Raw genomic sequence first — 23,280 nt, 5'->3', positions numbered from 1 at the left:
CTGCTGAGACTTCCTCCAGGGATGCCTTCTCTGCCCCCTGCCTGAAATGACCCCTGCCCTTCCTCTGGCCCGTTATCGTACTGCTTTTACCTTGCAGTACTGTCACCATCTGACACCATCAGACCGTCCATCCCTGTCACAGATCCCAAGACCCTCCTGTCTCCCCTCCTTCCTCAGAGCCTCAGCCCCATGAAGCAGGGATGCCCAGCAGGTGTCCAACCCACTACATACACTTTACAGGGACTCACTGACGGACTGATGACAGCTCATAGGCGAGTATGATTGGTAGATGCATGGCATGTATCATGTGGCAGCAGGAGGTGAGGTCAGGAGCTCCTTGGCGTCTCTTCATGTGCTGTAAGGGGTTGAACCTGGCCGTTGACCATCCATGATGCCATGGCCAGGGAGGCTGAGGGAGCAGACTCCGCCCTCTCCTCGTAAGGGGCTGGTGTGTGCCACAGAGAGAGGGCAGGCTAACCATCCATAGCTGCTCCCCGAGCTCCCTGTGGACGTCACACGTCTCCAGCCTGGGGACACCTGTGTCTGTCCAGCCTGCTCACCACGGCACCAGGTTCCCGCCACACTGATGCTCCCGAAACGCAGCTCAGTGTCTCGTCTTGTGCCTCAGATTTATGTGCAGAATACCTACACAGATTAAGATCTGAATATTATCAACTCCACACCTCTAGCTTTGGTTCTAAAAATAGTCATTTTGTGCAATTTGAGAAAGCGATGAAGCCTACAGATTTGCATCTGAGTTTTTCCCTAGCAGAAGACAGCTGTTCAAACAAAAACATCATCTGTGGGAGGCGTGTATATCCAGGTTTGCTGGAAGAGAATATTGGGCAGACACAGTCCTCTTCAGCTGCAGCTGATCCTGTGGGGGGGGGGGGGGGGGCGTGCCTGGAGAAGACATGCCCCGTGCGTGAGGCTGGGTTGGGGGAGACCAGGGAATGCCTGTTCTACCTACAGACGGGGCCCCAGAAATCGCTGAGGGTGAGGCCGCTGAATCGAGGCACCCCCACGCTGTCTGTGGGCGTGACCACCCTGTCTGTGTCTCTGCCGCCACCCTGACTCCTGTGCTTTCTGAGACAGCGCAGCACTTGTAGTGAGGGCTCTGTAGGCTGGGACACAGTGAACAGCACACGAGGGTGAGCACCAGCGGGAGATGAGCCTTGTAAAGAGGAGGGTGACATGTGAGACCTATGCAAGTATACACAAGGTGTAAAATGGTTTTGTTGTGTGTGTTAATTTTCTTATTTATTTCCAGCTTTATTACAATTTATTTGATACGAACACTTTGTGAGTTTAAGGTGTACAGGGTGTGGATTTGATACATTTAATATATTATAGTGTGACTAAGCATGGTTATGCTACTAAAAGAACTTTTGTCCTAAACTGCACTAATGGGGAGGTAGTTGCTGATGCCAAGAAGTTTAGAAGGGATGTTTTTGTGTGTGTTGTCTGCTTTGTCTTCGGCAGTGATCATGTCTTGCTGTTAGTTAACCGTGTCCTCTGTTGGATCTGCCCTCTGTGAGGGATCCTCTTATAAGGAAGGAGGCCCATCTTGGAAGTAGTCTGAAGCCCCCAGACTGAGGGCCAGGCCCCATGGGCCTCCTCCAGGGGACCACGGCTGTGTTCCCACGCTGTGGCTGCCCAGCCTTGCTGTGATGGCAATGAAAGATGAATTATCTTCAGCCTTGCATTTTGTTTTGAATTTGAAACTAGAATTAGCTGACCCTGGAGGCTGTTTTAAGCTAGTGTCTTCATGTGTTCCTTTTATCTCAACGATTGTCACTGAAGTGTCATGAAGGTTCTCCTCCTATCTGTTTGATATGCAAGATCTGGTGTCCCCGCTTCTGATCCTGGCAGCCCCTCAGGACTCCATTAACTTAGAACTCCCATCTGCCTGGATCGGAAGGAGCAGATTCTCTCGCTGCTTCTCCATCACAGCTCTCCACCTCTTTCTTTCTTCCTCGGCTGATGGGACCCCTGAGCTTTGGATTTCTTTTCCCCAACACAGTCAGTTTCTGACTCCCATGTTTAGCTATCATCCTCTCTTTTCAAAGCAAGTCACGTCCACAGACCCCTAGAGCAGCTGCCACATAAACGATGTTCCTCTGTCTGCCCTTTCCTGCCCCGTCAGCTCAAGGATAGCTGAGAATCTGTGCGTTGTCACCTATGATGGGTCCCAGAAGCACTGTTATCTTTTGTCTCCTTTAATCCTCACAACCCCTATTTTACTCATGAAAAAGTACAAGACTTCTACGGTTATATAATATTCCCTGGGTCACAAGCTTGTGACTTGAATCCAGTGTTGACCTGACTCTGAAATGCTCCTTGTCAGGACCAAAGTGATGAACCATCTGGTCTACTTCTTCACTACTCCTCCAAGCCTTGGACTGCTACTGGTTACTTAAGTATCCAAGTAGTCAGGGCCTCAGTAAGGAAAAGGGGTTACTGTACCCCAGGCTAAGTGCATCCCCTGGCAGAAATGTCATTATATGAAGCTCAGGTAGGTTTTTTGTCACCAAATTTAATGAGATAATCCATGTGAAAGAATTTTGTAACACTGTTCTGGCGCTTTGGGCTCTGGCCTGGGGATCATCGACAGTACTGACTCGTTATCATATGGATTTAATGTTCTGTATTGTGCTTTTTAAAACCAACATGCTACAAATCTGTGAGATGACTTTGTTTTGCTCGACACGGGGTGCGCAACCTCGGTTTGCTTTCCCAAGAGCCCAGGCTGACGCTCGCCCTCCCTCCCCTCCCCGGCAGCGCCCCATCGTCTCCATCTGCTGGGGACACCGGGACTCGCGGCTGCTGATGGCATCGGGACCGGCCCTGTACGTGGTGCGTGTGGAACACCGAGTGTCCAGCCTGCAGCTGCTGTGCCAGCAGGCCATCGCCAGCGCCCTGCGCGAGGACAAGGATGTCAGCAAGCTGACCCTACCCCCCCGCCTTTGCTCCTACCTCTCCACTGCCTTCATCCCCACCATCAAGGTGAAGCCCCCCCACCCCGCCGCCGCCTCCTCCTCCCCTCACCCCGCCCGCCCGCGCCCGAAGGACTGCGGGGAGGAGGGGTGGGGCCAGGGAGATGGGCGAGAGTCTGCAAGCAGAGCACCAGTCAGGCAGCGCCCAGAGTGCGCCGTGGTCCTCCCTCATGCGGTCCTCCCCTTGCGTCCGTGTCCAAGGGGGATTGGTCCTGGGTGATGGACGTGAGCCTCTTGTGGCAATGGTAGCATCCCGAGCCTGACTGCCGTGGCCCTCCCAATAACCAGTCTGTCCGTTCAGTCCTGACTCACTGGCAGCCGCTGCTGTGATCCCATGTGTGAGAGCAGGGCACGTGTCCCTGAAAGTCAGGTAGCTCTTCATCCACGGTTACGGGAGTGGTCAGGATCGAGCCCCGTTCGATCCTAGGGTCTGCTCTCCTCACCCCTGTGCTCCGGAGGCCGACCCCACGTAGCACTGGCTGCCAGCTGTAACCTGGCTGTTACCTGGGAGCTAGTCTGTTCTTGGAGTGGGTGGACAATGCTGCCAGTCACTGTTTAAAGGCAGCTTTCCCTCCTACTCTCTGGGCCTGCCTCTGCTCCTTAGGTTCTTTTCTGTACAATATTCTCTTTTTTTTGTTTTCTGTCTTTGCTTCTAAGTATCACATTGGCTTGTTGGTTACTTTTTCTCTAAAACATCAGAGTTTTAGAACCTGTTATGATTCCCCCCCGCCCGGAGTTGGTTTACAGTCTCCGTTCTGCAGTAGCGATTCTCAACCCTGGCTGCACATTCAAGTCGCCAGGGGAGTTTTGAGAACATGCCTGTGCCCAGACCTACCCACAGGTTCCAGTTCCAGTGTCTGAGGTGGGGTCCTGGCTGAGGTCTCTCTGAAAGCTCCTGGGAGAGTCCCATGTGTCCCCAGAGCCATGAGTCCCTGAGCCGCAGCCAGTGCAGAGTCACTGGTGATGCCCACACGCTCTTTTCCGTGTCCTGCCTCCAGCCCCCAATTCCAGACCCCAACAACATGCGGGACTTCGTCAGCTACCCGTCGGCTGGCAGCGAGCGGCTGCACTGCACCATGAAGCGCACGGAGGACGACCCGGAGGTGGGCGGCCCATGCTACACGCTCTACCTGGAGCACCTGGGCGGGCTGGTGCCCATCCTCAAGGGCCGGCGTGTCAGCAAGCTGCGGCCCGAGTTCGTCATCATGGACCCGCGGACAGACGGCCGATCAGGTGGGGCCCTCTCCCGGGGCGCGGCGCCCCGTGCAGAGGTGGGGCCTGTGGATGAAACGTGAGCCGGCCTCGGCTGGCGAGGAGCATCCCTGAAGCCGCTCCATTTCCCTGTTAAAAGTTAAGGCTTCTCTAAATGCTCCTTCTGCCGGGGTTGTGACAGCATTCTGTAGGGCTCCGTGGGGTCAGGGCTGTGATGAGAGGCAGCCAGCAGCTGCCCCTGCGGGTTACTTACCAGATGTTCACTGAGGACCTTATGTGCTGTGGAGACAGTCGGAAGGTGGCAGTGGAATGCTGTCTCTGCCCCTCTCAGAGGGAACAAGAGAATTAAAGCTTCTGAACCTTCAGCCTGTTCAGCTTCCCTCTAGAATCTTACTTCTGCCCCTCACTCATCCACCCATTAGCTGCTCTAGCTGACTGCCGAGAGGAATGTCCCACTCATCCATGGAGATCTAGCATGATGGGCCAGCCCTTCCTTCCAGGAGCTCCCCCAGACTGGTCTCCGTGATGCTCCCTGCCACAGTCCTCCCTGGAGCATCCCTTTCCCTCCTCCCTCTCTCTTCTCCCTTTGGATGGACTCTCCCCTGCGCCTATCCTCACAGCTCTATTTTGGACACACATAGTTTGTCTGCTTCCACAGCTCCACAGCTGGAAAGGAATTTTGCCTCAGTGTGAGTTTTACATTGCCTTTCCTCCACATCTGACTTAGATGACGTTTACACAGGGCCTTGGGCTTTAGACCAGAGTGTTGATGCTGGAATGAGGCCGAAGATTTGGGGGCTGTCGGGACGGGGCGAGTGTATCTTGCACAGGAGAGTGACAAGAATTTGAGCAGGGCAGCAGGCTGGGGTGCTGCAGACCGTGTTTGGAGATAGGGCTTTTAGGGGCAATCACGATTGAAGGAGGCTGTAAAGGTGGGGTCCTAATCCAGTAGGACCATGGCCTTGGAAGGAGGAGCGAGGTCTCTGGTCTCTCCACACGCCCTGTCAGGACACAGTGAGGAGGGACCATCAGCAGGAAGGAAGAGCGCCCTCACCAGAACCTGATCCTGCTGGCACGCTGATCCCAGACTTCCGGCCTCCAGACTGAGAAAGTAAATTTCTGCTGTCTAAGCCCATGTGAGGTATTTTTGCCATAAGCTTCACTCCATAGACACCTTTGCTCTGAGCATTTTCGCTGTGAAAAAATAACTCACTGACACTTTGGTTTGACAGTTTGGTTTCAGCTGGTTGAAATGGCAGTAGTATTAGGAGATGGACCCTTGAGGAGGTGCTTAGTTCAAGAGGGCAGGGCCTTTATATCATGAGCTCAGTGCCTTATAAAAAGGGCTGCAGTAAGATCACCAGCCCCTCCTGCCACATGAGCGCACAGTGAGAAGCCCGCAGTCCACAACCCCGAAGAGGGCAGGACTGGAACCCAGCCATGCTGGCCCCCTGACCTTGGACTTCCAGCCTTTAAAACTGCAAGGCTTGATAATTTCTGTTGTTTATAAGCCAACCAGTATGTGGTATATTGTTATAGCAGCCCGAACAAACTAAGACAGTAGTGAGAAAAAGAGCAAGTAGTGAATCCCATAGCAATGGTGAAATCCTGGCCTGCACAAGTAGGTCAGCGTTGAGTGGGTGGTGTGTTGCAGAACTTGCTCAGGTCAGTGGACTGACTCTGTGCTTAGGAACACGTGGAAGCGTCCTGTGGACTCACAAGGGTTTCTGAATCGTGGCCAAGCTTCCTTTGATCCAGGAATAGTTTATAATTATCTAATTATAGATAAAGCACTACTTAGGGCAGGTGATGGGGCTCGAATGCTCAGCACTGGGGCTTGCTGGGTGCAGGAGTTGTGTTTCCTGGTCTGGACAGCAGTTTAGGGCTGTGGTGGTGACACAGATGGGGCATCAGTGGCCTCCCTGCCCGGCTGTTCTGCTCTGCCTCCCATGGCCTCCGATAGGCCCCTGTCCGCAGATGTCACCTCCATGTGCTCAGAAACCTAGAGACTGGTTTGAATGAACAGACTCATCCTTATAGATGTAAGTAGCCCTTTTGAACAATCAGATCTCTCATATTCTAGAAATAATTTCATTTGGCCTTTTTATTACTTTGCCAGGTAATGCTCTTGGAATCCAAGGGATGAGGAGGTCAGCAAAGGAAAAGGGTATTTTGGGGGAAAAGTCTAACATGAACTCCATCTGCTCTGTGACTTTATGACAGCCCACTCTCTGCCCGTCACCTTCGGCCTGGGGCCCCGCGTCTCTTGCCTAGTGGCCAACTGGCTCCCAAACGGGCCCCTCCGTGGAGTCCACAGCTGCCGCTCAGTGTCCTGCTGCTGGAGTCCTCTTCCAACCATTGCTGAAAGCAGGCCTGGAACCCACGGTGGGGCGGGGGGGGGGGGGGGTCTTCCTAGGTCCTGGGTCAGCAGCAGGCCCACAGAGGACACTGACGGGGGTGGGGGGCCCTGAGTCAGCAAGCCCCTTGCATGGCCTGGGTTCCAGGGCTGCTGAGAGCCTGCATGGACCTAGACCTATGCTGGGAGTATCCTGTGGCGCAAGACTTGCACAGCTGTTTTGGCTCCAGCTTTCCACACAGTAAATGGGGCTAGGCTGTTTTGTACATTCCAGAGGCATTTTAGTTCATACCCATGTTGATAAGAGTAGAAGTAATTACTCACTTTTGCTTAGAAACTGGAATAGAATGAAAATGTAGAAGGAAAACTGTCCTGCTCCTTCCTATTTCAACCTCTAGACTGAAAATGATGGCCTGTGGAGTCAGTCTGTCCTCTGGTTTCCAGTAACAACCACTGCTGGGGGCTAATCGGCGTCACTCCCCTAAATGTTGTTGCTCGGTGTCTCACCAGATGAAATCTATGGAAACAGTTTGATTTCCACCATGATCGACAGCTGCAACTGCTCCGACTCCAGCGACATTGAACTGAGCGACGACTGGGCTGCCAAGAAGTCCCCCAAAGTCTCCCGAGCAAGCAAGTCCCCCAAACTCCCAAGGTAACCGGGACGCGTAGGAGCGTGCTCCTGCTGCGCGTCTCTGGAGGTGTGTCAGGGGTGTGTGTCCGTGCCAGAGTCCTGCTGAAACCTACAGCTGAGGGGCACAGGCAGCGGGCAAGCCCACCTTTCATCCAGAAGGCCTGCCTGCAGCTGTCCCAGCTTCCCTCATCCTCTCCTTTGCGACAGAAAAAGGAGTCCAGGAGGAGGTCTGCAAAGCACGCAGAACTTCCAGGGATCAGCACCAATGGTGGGTGCCATGGGGGTCACAGCCAGGGAGCTTATTTTATCTTCCACTTTGAGAAGAGTAAGGAAGAGGGTTTACAGTGTATGTAACGTGTTAAAGAGAATGTAAAATTGTTGTTGTTGTTCAGTTGCCCAGTCGTGTCTGACTCTGCAACCCCACAGACTGCAGCACACCAGGCGTCCCTGTCCCTCACCATCTCCCAAAGTTTGCCCAAGTTCACATCCATTGCATTGGTGATACCATCCAGCTGTCTCATCCTCTAATGTCTTCTTATTCTTATGCCCTCAATCTTTCCCAGCATCAGGGACTTTTCCACTGAGTCAGCTGTTTGCATCAGATGACCAAAATACAGGAGTTTCAGCTTCAGCATCGGTCCTTCCAATAAGTATTCAGGGTTGATTTCCCTTAAGATTGGCTGATTTGATCTCCTTGCAGTCCAAGGGACTCTCAGAAGTCTTCTCCGACACCACAGTTTGAAGGCATCAATTCTTTGGTGGTCTAGCTCTCACAACTGTATGTGACCGCTGGGAAGACCATAGCCTCAACTATGGACCTCTGTCGGCAGAGCAGTGTCTCAGCTTTTCAACACACTGTCTAAGTTTGTCATAGCTCTCCTGCCAAGAGGCAAATGTCTTCTGATTTCATGGCTGCAGTCACCATCCGAAGTGATTTTAGAGCCCACAAGAAGGAAATCGATCACCACTTCCACCTTCCCCTTCTATTTGCCATAAAGTGATGGGGCCAGATGCCATCATCTTAGTTTTTTTAATATTTAGTTTTAAGCCGGCTCTTTCACTCTCCTCCTTCACCCTCATCAGGAGGCTCTTTAGTTCCTCTTCGCTTTCTGCCATCAGAGTGGTATCATCCACATATCTGAGGTTTTTGATGTTTCTCCCACCTATCTTGAGTCTAGCCTATAACTTATCCAGCACGGCATTTTTCATGATGCTCTCAGTGTGTGGATTAAACAAACAGGGTGACAGCAGACAGCCCTGCCTTACTCCTTTCTCAGTCTTGGTTTATGTTTTACTTTGAGAAGAGTAAGGAAGAGGTTTACAGTGTATATAATGTGTTAAAGAAAATGTCAAATTACATGCCTATATCTGTAATGGGAAAGTAGTGAGCTAAAAAATAATAATCCTCAAGTTTGTCCTAAGGAATGGCAAAACACTGAGAGTATATGGAAGGGCCTATGTTGTTATAGATAAGAAACCGGCACTCCCCGTCCCAGCTCCCTGACCTGGACACTGATTTCCTTAAAGGGTGTGTTGATCATCACTAAGACTCTCACCTCTAATTATCCTCTAACATTCCTGGGTGTTGTGGCCCTCCTTCCTGCCATCTCCCAGTGAATCCCCCCACCCGGCAGCCAGGCTGGTTGTCCTCAACACAGAGCTTTAACCAGCTCCATCCTCCTCAGCCCTAGATGTCTTATCAAGTCCTCAAGCCCATATATGTGAGGCTCAGTGCTTTTCCTTCATAGAATGCCATCAGCCTTACCATATTCATCTTTATAATACTGTACTCTCTGGGGCAGATTGGCATTAAACACATGTCCCCCATGTCATAACCACGGAAACCAAAGGAAAACTTTAGATCTGCTAGTTTAGTTAAATATAGTGGCGAAATGCTAAGTCAGTCTGTTGAAATCCAAAGATCACGTGTGTTAGGACCTGTGAAGTTGTAATGGCCTTCAGGTGAGAAATAACTCTTCCCACCCGCCATTTTTCTCAGGATTAATTTTGTAAACCCCTGGCAAGAACATTTCTAAACACACTATTTGTTGTTGTTGGTTAGTCTCTAAGGTAGCGTCCAACGCTTTTGCAACCCCTTGAACTGCAACCCACCAGGCTGCTCCATCCATGGGATTTCCCAGGCAAGAATACTAGAGTGGGTTGCCATTTCCTTCTGCAGGGGATCTTCCTGACTCATGAATTGAACCCATGTCTCCTGCACTGCAGGTGGATTCTTTACCACTGAGCCACCCGGGAAGCCCACTATTAGTAGAAAGTGAAAGTTAATTCTCAAGTGAAAGTGTTAATTGCTCAGTTGTGTCCAACTCTTTGTGACCTCATGGACTGGGGCCTGCCAGGCTTCTCTGTCCCTGGAATTCGCCAGGCAAGGATACTGGAGTGGGGCAGCCATTCCCTTCTCCAGGGGATCTTCCTGACCCAGGGATCAAACCCAGGTTTCCTGCAATGCAGGCAGATTCTTTACCAGCTGAGCCACCAGAGAAGCCTCAAGTAAAAGTTCCTTACAGATGAATCACTTCATCTAATTGCGTTTGTTTTTAAATATATACTATTCCACATAAAATTTTGTCCTTTCCTCACGTTCATAAGGCAAAAAAGCAGGTGGAATGGGCTTGATTAAATTAAGGGCCCCGCCCCTGAGAGTGTGGCATCCACGGGGGCTGCTCGAGAGTAAGGAGGGCCGGGGGCCCCACTGGTGGGTGCCTGACCGCAGCCTGGTCTCTGCAGGATCAACATTGAGGCCCGGAAGTCCCCCAAGCTGTCGCGCGCTGCTCAGGAGCTCTCCCGCTCTCCGCGCTTGCCTATGCGCAAGCCGTCCATCGGCTCACCCAGCCTGGCGCGGAGGGAGTTCCCCTTTGAAGACATCACTCAGGTATGGGAGCCCCGCTGCCCGCCCTCCTTGCACGTGCGTGAGGGCGGCTGAGCCCTGGTGACCGTCTCCGTGCCTGGGATGGCAGCCCCTCAGGGCCCTTGCTGCCTCCTTGTCCCGCGTGGCCTTTCTCCCACCTCGGGGATCCCCGCAGCTGCCACGAGAGCCTTCTCCGAGGCAGCTCTGCGCGAGACATCTCCTCACATCCACCGCAGGGCCCCCTAGCCGCTCCTGACCTTCAGTGACTCCCGGGGCCCCAGGGCCCCAGCCCCGGCCGCAGTCCCACAGTCTGGCCGGCCTGGCCTCCTTCACCCCGGGGCCACTGCCTCGCGGTTGACTGCCCTCCTCCCACTCTCTGCCTGCATCTCCCGGTCAGTGGGCCTACCTTCTTGTCTCCTCCCTGTGGTTTCTGTCTTCAGGTTCCCAGGTATAGCCACCTCTGTCCAAAGCCTGCCTTCCCTGGCTTAGCCACAGTGAGCCCAGTGCATCCTACTGATGCCTGCCTTCCCTGGCTTAGCCACAGTGAGCCCAGTGCATCCTACTGATGCTCGCTTACCCTTCCTTGGTGACTCCCTTGTGTGTGAGCAACTACAAGCCTTACCTCCTCCCTTGGGTTATAAGCTGAGTGTGTGTGTGTATACATATGTGTGTATATAGGTTTTTGTTTTCAACTATAATTGACCTACAATACTATTGTTAGTTCCTGGTATACAGCATAGTGATTTGGTATTTTTATACATTTTTAAACAGTCACTATGATAAGTCTACTTACTGGCTGTCACTATACAAAGTTATTACCATATTACTGACTATATTCTCCATGCTGTACATTTCATCCCTGAAAATATTTATTTTGTAACTGGAGTTGTAGCTCTCAATCTCCCTCACCTGTTTCACTCATCACCCTCCAACCCCCCATTGCCACCCCCCAGCAACCACCTGTTTGTTTCCATGAATCTGTTTCTGTTTTGTTATGTTTGTTCATTTGTTTTGTTTTTTTGCAGTCCATGTATAAGTGAAATCATGCAGTATTTGTCTGACATATTTCACTTAGCATATACCCTCCAGGTCTATTCATGTTATAGCAAATGGCTAATATTTCATTATTTTTTTGGCTGAGTAATATTTTAATGTGTGTGTAACATTTTACCACAGCTTCTTTATCCATTTTCTATTGTTGGGTAGTTAGGTTGCCTTCATGTCTTGGATTTTTTAAATAATACTGCTGTGAACATTAGAAGTGCACATACCTTTTCAAATTAGTGTTTTGAGGGTTTTCTTTTCATATAGTACCCACAAATGGAATTGCTGAATCATATGGTATTTCAATTTTTAGTTTTTGAGGAACCTCCATACTGTTTCTCACAGTGGCTGTGCCAGGTTACGTTTCTACCATCAGTGTTGGAGGGTTCCCTTTTCTTGAGGAGCTGGATTTTATTCATCTTTATTATTGCCTTTGTATGTATGTGTGTGCGCACGCGCACACACACACACACACACACACACAGAGCCTATGTATATGTGTGGTTTGGGGCACAGTGATAACTTTTAAAATATTTTGAAATTTAATCAAATGGAGAAACAGATGATCGGGTGGTCTCAGGACACACGGGTATCAGTGCAACTGATGTTTCCAGGAGAAATATCAAGGCTAACAACAGAGTCAAAGCTTGGTACCCTTGTGGTTCAAGTGACCGGGCAAAAGGAGAAGTGAAACAAAGTGTGCCCAAGTCACTCTTGTGACCTTTTAACCTCCCCACGCATGGACATGCTGGGATCCATCCACCCCTTGCTCCCGACCCAAGAACCACAGCCCGAGAGCCAGCGTCTGAAAACAGGGCGGTGTGCTCTCTTCAGCATCTGGTCTGACACGGTGGACTCACCCAGAGAGCGAGCGTTTCCATCAGTGGCCACCAGCGGCTTTTTAAGTAAAAAGCGTTCGCATTCTTACTTCTTAAGTGGTTGATAGAAAATATGCAAACAGATTGTGATTCTTCTTCCTTTTTCCCACAGCACAACTATCTCGCTCAGGTCACGTCTAATATCTGGGGAACCAAATTTAAGATCGTGGGCTTGGCTGCTTTCCTGCCAACCAACCTCGGTGCAGGTAAGCACTGCACCCCCATCGGAACTCAGACTCAGGAATCAATTTCAACCTCCAGTGGCCTAAACTAACAGTGAGCTCTCACAACACCGAAAGATTAGCATGTATTTTCCTCCAAAGTTTGACTCTAGCCACCATGATTTAGTGAAGAATAAAATTATTGTTCAAATTGGTTTGTTAGTTTTTTTTTACCAGTGGTACTTTCATTTTTTTTTTTTATACAAACCCTGGTGATGAAAATGACAAAAAACAGCCAAAAGCTCTGATAGGTTTTCTGGTCATTTTGATTTCTGGCCTTTACTGTGGGCAGATTTTGGTACCAGTGTCTTTAGGTTCTTGAGGCAAAAGATACTTATGAGGAAAGTCAAGAAGAGAGCATTAGAGGTTATAAAAACAAGTTGGCTGACTGTTAGTGCACTTCTTAGTGGTAAATCTTTATAGACTTTTTCGAGAACCAGTTAAATGTCATGTCTGTTAGAAGATTGAGACATTGGAGAAAATGGAACCAGGGGAGGACAGAGCCGGGCAGGAACCCAGAGCTTCTGGCTCTCTCTGTACCCAACTCAAGTGAGTAGCTCTGCCTGCTCACGTTTACTCGGCCCTTTTATAGAAAGCATGTGGCAGTTCCCTGTAAGTCTCTATCCTGATGTTTAAAGTAAGTCAGACAAGAATTCAGTCCTGAATAAAAGCAGAATTTGATTCCCCGAGATTAGCATTGTAGTTATCATAACTATTTTCACTAAATTATCCTTCTGATTACAAATACGGTTTTTTAAAAATAAATTTATCATACCCAGCTCATTCCAAAACAGAATTTGTCTTTAACATGTGAAATGTGTGTGGTTCTATAGACAAACCACTGGCAGAGTGACTGGGCAATCTGTTGTGTAGACCAAGAATTTTTTGTGTCCGGCTGTTTGTCATGCCTGCGTCCATGCTGTGTCCAGGTTAGGGGGTGGTGGTCTTGTGCCTGGAAGGGCTGCCCTCGGGCCCTGGGCTCTGCCTGCATGTGATCTGTCTTGTGATGGCAGAGCTGCTGTGGCCCTATCTCCCTTCCTGCGAGGGGCCCTGCTGGCGCCTTGGCTGTCCTCTGCCACATCTCTGTTGACTGTGCGTCCCCCTCCCCCCTCCCCACCAGTAATCTACAAAACCAGCCTCCTGCATCTCCAGCCGCGGCAGATGACCATCTATCTCCCGGAGGTTCGGAAGATTTCCATGGACTACGTTAATTTACCTGTCTTCAACCCGAATGTTTTCAGTGAAGATGAAGATGACTTGCCAGGTGTGTTCACGCATGTCAACTGGTTTGTCATGAGCCCACACCCTCTGTTAACGGTGGGAGGACAGAATGGTAAGTAGTAGAGGATTCCAGCAGTCGCTGGTGTGGGGAGGAAAGAAGCCAACAGAGCAAGGATGATTGCGGGGCCGTGATGCCTCGTGTTCACAGAGCACGTCCACCATCTCGTTATCCTCACGGTTTTCCTCTTGGTCCCGTGCCCGGATAAAGAGACATTATTAACAGGACCAATCAGGACTCAGAAATCAGAACTGAAGCCCAGTCTCACAGGCCCTAGGCCAGCTCTCATCCTGTCAGCCCCTGCTTAAAGAATGATGTCACTGACATGACCCTGTGCCCACAAAGCCTGGTTTCTCAAACCTGCCCCACCCCAGGGTGGAAAACCTGTGCATTTCAGCTTTCCTCTCTCGTAAGTGCTGTGCAGAGCTCTGTGCCTGGAAGCCTGGTCTGAGTTGAAATCTGGTACAAGGTTTTAAAATTCTAGTTTACAAACTTGAAATATTTGTAGCATCTCAATTTAAGTGCTTTCTGGTCAAGGGACCCTATTTTGATTATTAATAGATTAGAATGATTTATAATTAGTCTGCCAGTTACTCGTCTGTGACTGTTCTCAAAAAAGCCTGCCTGCAATTATGTAAATACAGGCTCTGAAAAATATCTGGTTTCTGAGCCAGAGGAACCCTGCATGGTTCACAGACTTCTGCCCCTGGTCATTCTGAACAGAGGGGTTCTGCTCCTCCCCACGGGGTGCAGGGCGGGGGGCTCTGATCCCACCTCAGGCCCTGAACTTGGGGACTCGCTTGACTTCTCTCAGCCTAGGTTTTTACCTCTAAAGCAGTGGTGCTTGCTCTGGTTCTCTGACGGCTTCTGTCTCCGAGTGGTGGAGCAGATGTTATCAACTCACGCAGTCCTGATGGGCACGGTCTTGGAACCAACCCCAGGAGCCTGCCGTTTGGTGAGGCTGCACACAATTGAGCATATAGCCCAAGTCCTGCTGTTTACAGCCTCAGATATAGGAGTGTCTTTTATACTTTCCCTGTGTTGGCCTCCATTCTCCTGGAAGGTGACAGATAGAGCTCTGTCTGACGCTCAGCTGTGGTCATAATTGTCTGCGGTTTCCTGTGGATGAGGGGCTTACACTCAGTGCTCAGGACGTGACAGAGACCCTCCTTCAGCGGGGAAGACACCTGCCCTCAGAGTTCCATGCAGAGGGGAGAGCATGTGGAAGAGGAAGCGGAATAGAAAGGGTAGTTTTGAGATGGGGCCCGGGTTCGGGCAGCCAGGAGGTCGTGCCATCTCACTGGAGCACCCAGGGGCAGGAAGAGTCTGCTACAGGAGCTGAGGGCAGGCTTGGCTTTTCATGAACCAGCTGGCTTCATGCTACAGTCCTGGTGAAAGGTCAGCCAGCCTCTGCGATGAGCTGCTTAAATTCTGTTTCCTGCTCACATACTAGCAGCACTCACAGGCCTGCAGGAGCCAGCTTGGCACACTCAGTGAGCACTTTAGACAGGGTCATTCAGACAGTGGCCCTGAGCACTCGCATGTGCTCTGCCGATCATCGTGCAGATGCATGCTCTGTACAAATAAGACACATGTACAGGGTTTATTCAGTGTGGCTCACCTTACATACCATTTGAAATGCTAAAAAGCAGATAAATTAGGAAATGACCCTTCCCCTCACATGCAGATTTGCTGGAAGAGTCTTTTCAGTGGTCTTTTCTGCTGTATTTCACATGGTTCTATTTACAGAAGCTTAATTTATATACAAATACCAGATACCATGTGCTGCAGGACATGTCCTACACTGACCAGCCCATAACTCTGGAGAAATCTACCCCGAAGCCTAGGCATTGAGTCTTCAGTGGACTTTGACACTGTACCAGTGCCTGCTTCCTGCACAAGAGTGGGCCCTTTTATCAAGATCACCAGTAATCAGCATCTTTAAATACTTTATTTGCCCTGGTGCCATTCAGGTACATGGTATTTATTGAAAAGCTCTGGCAATGCCCTAAGCTTATGAAGAACCCATCAGGGTCATCCTGCGTGACCTTCTAGAAACATTAGAGAAGTTCTGCATAACTTGTGTGAACTGTCTGGCTTTACCTAAGCAAACACACCTTCTTCCTCTGTAGCCATTCCATTTGGTATGCAGGAGTACTGGGTGAGTTGTGCTGACCCTGTTTCATGGCACTGTTTTGTAAGCAGCTCATCTCCCTAATTGCCTTCCAGTGACAGGAGCATCTGGTGTACCCGAAAACAACCCGCCCTGTACCGTGAACATCCCCATCGCCCCCATCCACAGCTCGGCTCAAGCCATGTCCCCCACGCAGAGCATTGGACTGGTACAGTCCCTGCTGGCCAACCAGAATGTGCAGCTGGATGTCCTGACCAATCAGACCACAGCCGTGGGCGGTGCCGAGCACGCGAGTGACAGTGCCGCCCAGTACCCCGTGTCCAGCCAGTACCCCGTGTCCAGCCGCTACTCCAGCCCAGGCCAGGTGATCTTCGGAGGCGTGGAGATGGGCCGTGGCCTCCCCAACCCGCCTCAGCTCTCCCTGCCGCCGCCGGCCCAGGGGGCCATCCAGCTGTCCATACTGGACCACAGTGACCGAGACCACGAGCATCTGCAGAAGCCAACCAAGGCCCTGCGGCCAGTGCCCCAGTTGGCCACTGAGGGGGACGCGGTGGTGTTCAGTGCCCCCCAGGAGGTCCAGGTGGCCAAGATGAACCCCCCGCCCCCCTACCCCGGAACCATCCCCGCCGCCCCCACCACGGCGGCACCGCCGCCCCCGCTGCCACCCCCGCAGCCCCCGGTGGACACGTGCCTGAAGAAGGGTGACTTCTCTCCGTACCCCACAGCGGCGCACTACCAGCCGCCCCTGGGCTACGAGCGGATCACCACTTTCGACAGCAGCGGCAACGTGGAGGAGGTGTGCCGGCCCCGGACACGGATGCTCTGCTCGCAGAACACCTACACGCTGCCCGGACCGGGCAGCTCGGCCACGCTGAGGCTCACGGCCACCGAGAAGAAGGTCCCACAGCCCTGCACCAGCGCCACCCTGAACCGCCTGACGGTCCCACGCTACTCCATCCCCCCAGGGGACCCGCCGCCCTACCCCGACCTCGCAGGCCCGGTGGTCCCCGGCCGGGGCGCGGGACAGAGGCCTGATGGCGGCCTCATCCACGCCACGCTGCGCAGGAACAACCGCGAGGTGGCGCTCAGGGCGGCGCAGCTCGGCGAGCCCCCGCGGCCGCCGCCACACCCGCCCAAGCCCAAGGGCGCAGCGCCCTTCCCTGCGCGGCCGCCACCTGCGCTCTACACCTGCAGCCAGTGCAGCGGCACGGGGGGCGCAGCGGGCCGGCCGGAGCCGGGGGCGCAGCCTGGCCCCGGCCTGGCACACGCGGCCAGCACCTCCCCGCTGACCTCCCAGTCGTCCTACAGCCTCTTGGGCGCGGTCGAAGGCGCCCGCGAGCGCGCCGACTACGTGAACTCAGCCTTCACGGAGGACGAGGCGCTGGCCCAGCACTGTCCAGCCGACAAGCCACCAAGGCACCCGGCGCTGGGCGAGGCAGCCGTGGCCGTTAAGCGGCCGCCCCCCTACCAGTGGGACACCGTGCTGGGGGAGGACGTGTGGGTCCCTCAGGAAAGGACAGCCCAGAGCGCGGTGCCCAACCCCCTGAAACTGTCCCCTCTGATGGTAGGTCCGAGCCAGCACCTGGACATGTCCCGAGTGCCCTTCGTCTCCCCCAAGGCTCCCGCCAGCCCTACTGCCACTTTCCAGCCTGGCTATGGGATGGGGGTGCCCTACCCGGCTGGCTACAGCACCTCCCCGCTGCCGGGGGTGCAGGCTCCCTGCTCCCCAAAAGATGCCCTGGCCCCAGCGCAGTTTGCCCAGCCAGAGTCCTCCGTGGTTCTGCAGCCGGCCTACCCGCCCAGCCTGGCCTACTGCACCCTGCCCCCCATGTACCCGGGAAGCAGCGCCTGCTCCAGTTTACAGCTGCCCCCCATTGCCTTGCACCCATGGAACTCCTATAGCGCCTGCCCACCCGTGCAGAACCCCCAAGGCACTCTTCCCCCCAAGACACACTTGGTGGTGGAGAAGCCCCTGGTGTCCCCCCCGCCCACTGACCTCCAAAGCCACCTGGGGACGGAGGTGATGGTGGAGACCGCAGACAACTTCCAAGAAGTTCTCTCCCTGACGGAGAGCCCGGTCCCCCAGCGGACAGAGAAATTCGGGAAGAAGAACCGGAAGCGGCTGGACAGCCGGGCAGAGGAGGGCAGTGTTCAGGCCATCACCGAGGGCAAGGTGAAGAAGGAGGCCCGGACGCTGAGCGACTTTAATTCCCTCATCTCCAGCCCCCGCTTGGGGAGGGAGAAGAAGAAAGTGAAGAGTCAGAAGGACCAGCTGAAGTCGAAGAAGCTGAATAAGACGAATGAGTTCCAGGACAGCTCGGAGAGCGAGCCAGAGCTGTTCATCAGCGGGGATGAGCTGATGAACCAGAGCCAGGGCAGCAAGAAGGGCTGGAAGAGCAAGAGGAGCCTGCGGGCTGCCAGCGAACTGGAGGAATTCAAGTGCAGGAAGGCCAGCGAGAAGGAGGATGGCCGGCTGGGCAGCCAGGGCTTCGTGTACGTCATGGCCAACAAGCAGCCGCTCTGGAACGAGGCCACCCAGGTGTACCAGCTGGACTTCGGGGGGCGGGTGACCCAGGAGTCGGCAAAGAACTTCCAGATCGAGCTGGAGGGGCGGCAGGTAAGAAGCCGTGTCCCCGGGTGCGGCCAGAACGCGACCTTCTGGTTGCGACAGATCTCTGGGCTTTGGCCTTCGAGAATCATTCAGAAGGCCAGTGGAAACCGTGGGAAACAGCTGATGTCTCTTAGGGTGGGGCCACTCAGGCCTCTCATTTTCAGCGTCCCTGTAGCTGTCTTATTTATTTCTCACCAAAGTATCCCGTGTCCTGATTTTCTAAAGTCCGATTGTTCCTACAAGACCCGTGAGGAAAGTAGTAGGCACTTGCCCACTTCCAGAACCTACCCTCCCAGAGGCGTGCTCTTCCAGTTCTGTGTGCTTTTCCTGGTGTCTGTCGATGCATTGTCAAAGAACACGTTTCTTTACTTCTGTCTCTTGATTTTTCAGTTTGGAGCATCATGTACTTATTTCTGTCTGAGCAACTTGAGGGTTCATTTTCTTCACCCCAGTCTCCCCCCAGCACAGGTGAACTTTCCCTTCCCCCTTTCCCAGGTAAATCAGTAGTCATGGGTCCACTGATTGTGCCAGTAAATCTGACTCATCTCCGAGCCATTATGTTTCCTTTATTGTGTAGGTTCATTACCCTAGACGTAATGATTGCCCAGCTTCTGTTTGCTTATTTCTCTGTGTTTCTGTCATTAAGTCCTCCCCTGATTCTCTGGCAGAATGTGCATCTCCTCTTGGTGCACTTGAGCTTTTTTCATAGTTTCTCAGTTCTTCCTGCTCCAGCCTGGAGTTGTGGTCCCACTGCATGCCTGTCATTCTGGACTGTCCTTCTCCTCTATTCTAGGAACTCTTTCCACCGCTCATTTAAATCTCAACATTGTTAATTCGCTCAACAAATGTTTATAGAGTACCTGCTATATGCCTTGCAATCTTCTGGGCCCAGGAGTTGGCAAATTATGGCCCACAGACCCATCCAGCCTGCAGCATCTTTCTATAAATAATGTTACAAATAATGTTTATTGAGACACAGCCACATCCATCCACTTCAGTACTGTCTATCCTGCTCTCACCCTACAACAGCAGTTCAGTAGTTGTGGCAAAGTCCACGTGACCTGCAGAGTCTGAAATGTTTATTTTCAGCCCTTCCCAGAGAGTTTGCCAACCTCTGTTTTGAGTGCTGAAATTAGAGCACTGAGGAAAGCAGAGGAAAGGTCCCTCTCCTCATGGAGTTTACAAAAATGGAAAAGAGACCATGAGCAAATAAATGTCACATCATGTAACAACATCACCAGTGTGGTCCCAGTAAGCCCTGGGGTGCCCGGAACGCAGAGGCCCACGAGGGGCCCAGGCGTGCTCTCCTGGTCCCTGTCTGAGCAGGGACGTCTGACAGTCACAAGCGGTGGTTCTCTTCAGCCTCTCTCAGCCTGGAGATTCCTCTCTCCACTGCTGCCTTCTCCACTCTGTTTCCTTGGTGGGGAAGCCCCTTCCTCTGACCCACGGAGCTCCCCACACTCTGAACCTTCCTCATGGCCTCCGCACCGTGCGGTTCAACATGGTCCTCCAGGCCTTTGTTTCCCATTAACTCACAGTTAGGTGGAGGAGCTTATCAGAGTCGCAGAACTCTCACAGACGTGCTGTCGGCCTCTGTCTGGAGCGGCTCTGAGGGTCTCCTTTAACGTGTCCGCCTCCCCTCCCCTCCCCTCCCCTCCCCACCCCACCCCAGGTGATGCAGTTCGGGAGAATCGACGGCAGCGCCTACATCCTGGACTTCCAGTACCCCTTCTCCGCCGTGCAGGCCTTTGCGGTTGCCCTGGCCAACGTGACTCAGCGCCTCAAGTGAGGGGCCTGACCGTGGACCTGAAGGAGCCCCAGGGCCCCGGGGACCAGAAGATGCGGGCAGGACTGGAAACGTCTCTCGGGCCCAGGAGAGGGCACTGACCTTTCGTCGTTATTTGTTTGGGTTTTTATTATCCTTTATTGTCTTTTTTTTCTTTCTTTCTTTTTAAACAAAAGTAAGATACAGGAGAGTGGCATTTGGGACCGAAGGGTGCGAGGCACCTAGTGGTGCTTGGGAAGCGAGGCTGCTGTGGGAATGGATGTCCTACTGGGCTTGCTTCTGTCGGCCACACGATGGGCGAGCACTTGAGAAGGAAGGTTGACCGCCTTCCCGCCTGGCTGGTTCTCCGAGACCAGGAGCGTGCGTCGTTTTCCTCCTCCACAATATCCAGCTTTTATTATTCCTCCAACATCACCACTAGTGTAAAAAACACACACACACAAAGAACGTTTAAAGAAAAACACAACCAAAAAATCCTGAAGGTACAGGTTCTCTTGGTGGGACACTGTTTAATTCACACGTTATGTTATTCCCTCCCCTCCCCCCGAGGTGCTTGATTAATGAAGGGTATTTTGGCAGATGCACTGTGTTTGACTAATAAAAGGAGGGTTTTTTTCTGGGGGTGCTGTTACCAGGTATAGAAGGATGTGCTCATCAGCTGACAGGGAAGGATGACGGGAGGAAGGGACTCCTGCAGGTGTGCGCGCGGTCCAAGGGCTACGCTCACTCGTCAGCGCGCGTTTACATTGACGCCTCCACTAGTTTCCCAGTGTCAGAACTCCGTCGACTCAGCAATCCTTCTGTCTGATCAACTTCGGGAGCAAGCTCCCCACATGTGGTGGGGGCGGCAGTTTTCTGGGCTGCAGGGGTGTGTCACTAGAGGCTAAGAAGCAGGGCTTCCCTCCCTCTCCCGCTCTCATTGTGGGATCTGGGAACCCCAGCCGACACAGTATCTATCCCATTAGATAACTGTTCTGTACTTTTTCTTCCTAAAAATGCTGACAGCACTGATTTGAAAGCACTCCTTTCCTCTTTGGGGCTGTATTAAAATTCAGTTGACTAGAGATGTTTTCCAACAGATTAGAAATGTAACAAAAAATAAAAGATGTTAGGCACTTGCCAGGGTGTGAAAAGATAGAGTTATAATCAGTTCTTTGACAAGAGCCCCACCAACTTCTCTAGAAAGAAAAAAAAAGTTGTTTATTAACTGTACAGACTGTTTACTGAGGTGATAAACCACTTGGAGAACATGGTTAAAGTTACAGAATTTACTGTAGTTCCTTGACTGTTACTTGTTAATTGCAACAACAAAAATCCAGAGATTATCTTTCCCCATCTCCCTCTCCTAGGGGACTTGTTGGGCCATATTTAGTCCTGCTCATAACACGACCCAGTTCATGTTTTTGGTTACTTGTATCTGTGAGAGTAGGGCAGGAGCACAAGAACTGTCTACTGGTTTAGGGTCCTAAATTTAGATTTTGTTTTAAAAAGAAACAAGTGGAAGATACTGCAGAAATGCATTAAAAAAATTTTGTCTTTAATCTTCTATTTTAGTTTAAAAATTAGGAAGGAAACAGGCCCAATGAAAGTTAACATCCCCTTACCATTTTCTCCAGACGCCGAAGAAACACAGGTGAGGTTTTAAATATGGTGAAGGCCGTCTCCCCGTTATTACCAGAGTTTCCCATATTTTAAAATATTGAACCTGATTCTTTGGTGGGTAAATTTTTCCAGAAAGAATTTAGCTGTGTGCTCAGAATTATAGAATTCTTTTATATGAGTTTGTGTAGCTTAATATGATGTTTCCGTGCTTACTATCAGTTGTGCAATAATGGTTAGAGCCTATTTCTAAATAATTTAAAGGCAGTTCCCTTGTTTCATTGTCCAAGAGTTAATTATTTATCTTGCTTTGATAGTGTTCGTAGAAATTATTCTGTTACTATGATCTGGTGAGTTATGCCATTTTATTATTTATTTAGAAAAATAGTATGTTTGTAATGACTTATTTGGTGGCAGTATGTTTTGCTGCAAGAAATAAAAAGGATATGGTAGAAGGTGTTTTTTTGTCTGGACAGTTTGTACTTCTTCTGATTGGGAAAAACTCATCCTTTAAAAGTAATTTTTTCTTTCATTTTGTATTATCAATTTTATACAAAGGAGAGTTCTTCGAGATAACAGATCCTAAAATACTATTTCTCTTTCTGTTGAAAATTTTATTTTCAATGAAAATAAGAGGAAAAATGGAGAGAAATCCTTAGAATGAAAATGACAAATACGTGTGAAGAGAAAGTGAGTATTTGTAACAGATAATGAACTAAACTTGATGAATGCTTAGCTCAGTCTCCAGAAGCCCTTTTTCCTACACGGGGATGAAGGCCTCCACCATGGATGTTTGGCAGGAATTCGCCTCTGATGAGCAGCAGCCGACCCAGCCTGAAGGAGGAGGTAGTCACTCGTCAGTCAGACGGAAACAGGTGGCTGTAGCTGTTGTAATGCATTGTCTTTGCAGTTAATGGTGACGATTTCACTTATTTTGAAAATTGCTTTCATTTGGTCAATCTCTATTAAATACTACCAAAGTCAGTACTTTAAGCAGCGGAAGTCTACATACTTAGTGTTTATTAATAGCAATTTATGAATATTAAGATACCTCATTGAATCTCTAAAGTTAAAAACATTAGCCCAGTAAATAGCCAACTGCATAACAGGATCCACACCTCTTTGAGGGAAGCGGTATATTAACAAACATGAAAACCAATTTCAAACTTGGTTTAACCTCATCAAACCAAAGGCATAGCTTTGAGTATAGTACACCCATTGAATGTATGTGTATCCTAAGAAGAACTCACACCAAGAAACCAAGAAAATGTCAAAGCTCTCATGGCAGGAGAAATCCAAGGGTTTGCAGTGTTTTCACCCTTGGCTGTTGCTTCCTTATCGTGTGCCCCAAGAGGACACCTGAGCGTGTGATCATAGATGAAAGCCAGGAGACCGACCCCCAGATTGAGCCAGCTCTGCCACAGAGTTGCTGGGTGACCTTGGGCCTCCGTTTGTCCATCTGTAAAATGAAAGGACAGCCTGAACAATCTTCTAAACGCCTGCAGTCCAGATTGATGGCATGAAGGCCTGAAATGTATGTTTCCTTATTCCACTTTACAGACTTGGAAGGTAGGTTTCAAAACATGGCCTTTTGTAGAGAATTTTTTTTTTTTTTTTTGCCTGTTTTCATGAGCCACCTACTGAATGTAAACCAGTGCATTTAA

At 51.0% G+C, this 23,280-nt stretch overlaps 1 protein-coding gene across 6 annotated transcripts in view; it reads left to right on the top strand.

The window, feature by feature from the left end:
• The window catches only part of TULP4 (TUB like protein 4), a 189,537-nt gene extending 167,462 nt beyond the window's left edge, over positions 1-22,075 (top strand). For 4 of the 6 annotated variants that reach the window (XM_070461439.1, XM_070461438.1, XM_070461441.1 and 1 more), the window contains exons 8-15: positions 2,782-3,006; positions 3,995-4,229; positions 7,075-7,219; positions 9,944-10,088; positions 12,099-12,192; positions 13,328-13,540; positions 15,716-18,237; positions 19,904-22,075. In XM_070461439.1, the coding sequence (XP_070317540.1) occupies positions 2,782-3,006; positions 3,995-4,229; positions 7,075-7,219; positions 9,944-10,088; positions 12,099-12,192; positions 13,328-13,540; positions 15,716-18,237; positions 19,904-20,020 (3,696 nt within the window). In that variant the 3' untranslated portion in view covers positions 20,021-22,075. The remainder of the gene's footprint in view (positions 1-2,781; positions 3,007-3,994; positions 4,230-7,074; positions 7,220-9,943; positions 10,089-12,098; positions 12,193-13,327; positions 13,541-15,715; positions 18,238-19,903) is intronic. The other 2 variants (XM_070461443.1, XM_070461442.1) reach the window with 1 other exon arrangement.
• The last annotated feature ends 1,205 nt before the right edge of the window (positions 22,076-23,280 follow it).

The sequence above is a fragment of the Odocoileus virginianus genome, chromosome 34, assembly GCF_023699985.2.
Source record: "Odocoileus virginianus isolate 20LAN1187 ecotype Illinois chromosome 34, Ovbor_1.2, whole genome shotgun sequence".
Taxonomy (NCBI): Eukaryota; Metazoa; Chordata; class Mammalia; order Artiodactyla; family Cervidae; genus Odocoileus; species Odocoileus virginianus.
The sequence above is the reverse complement of the archived record's forward strand: the minus strand, read 5'-3'. Positions and strand labels throughout refer to the sequence as shown.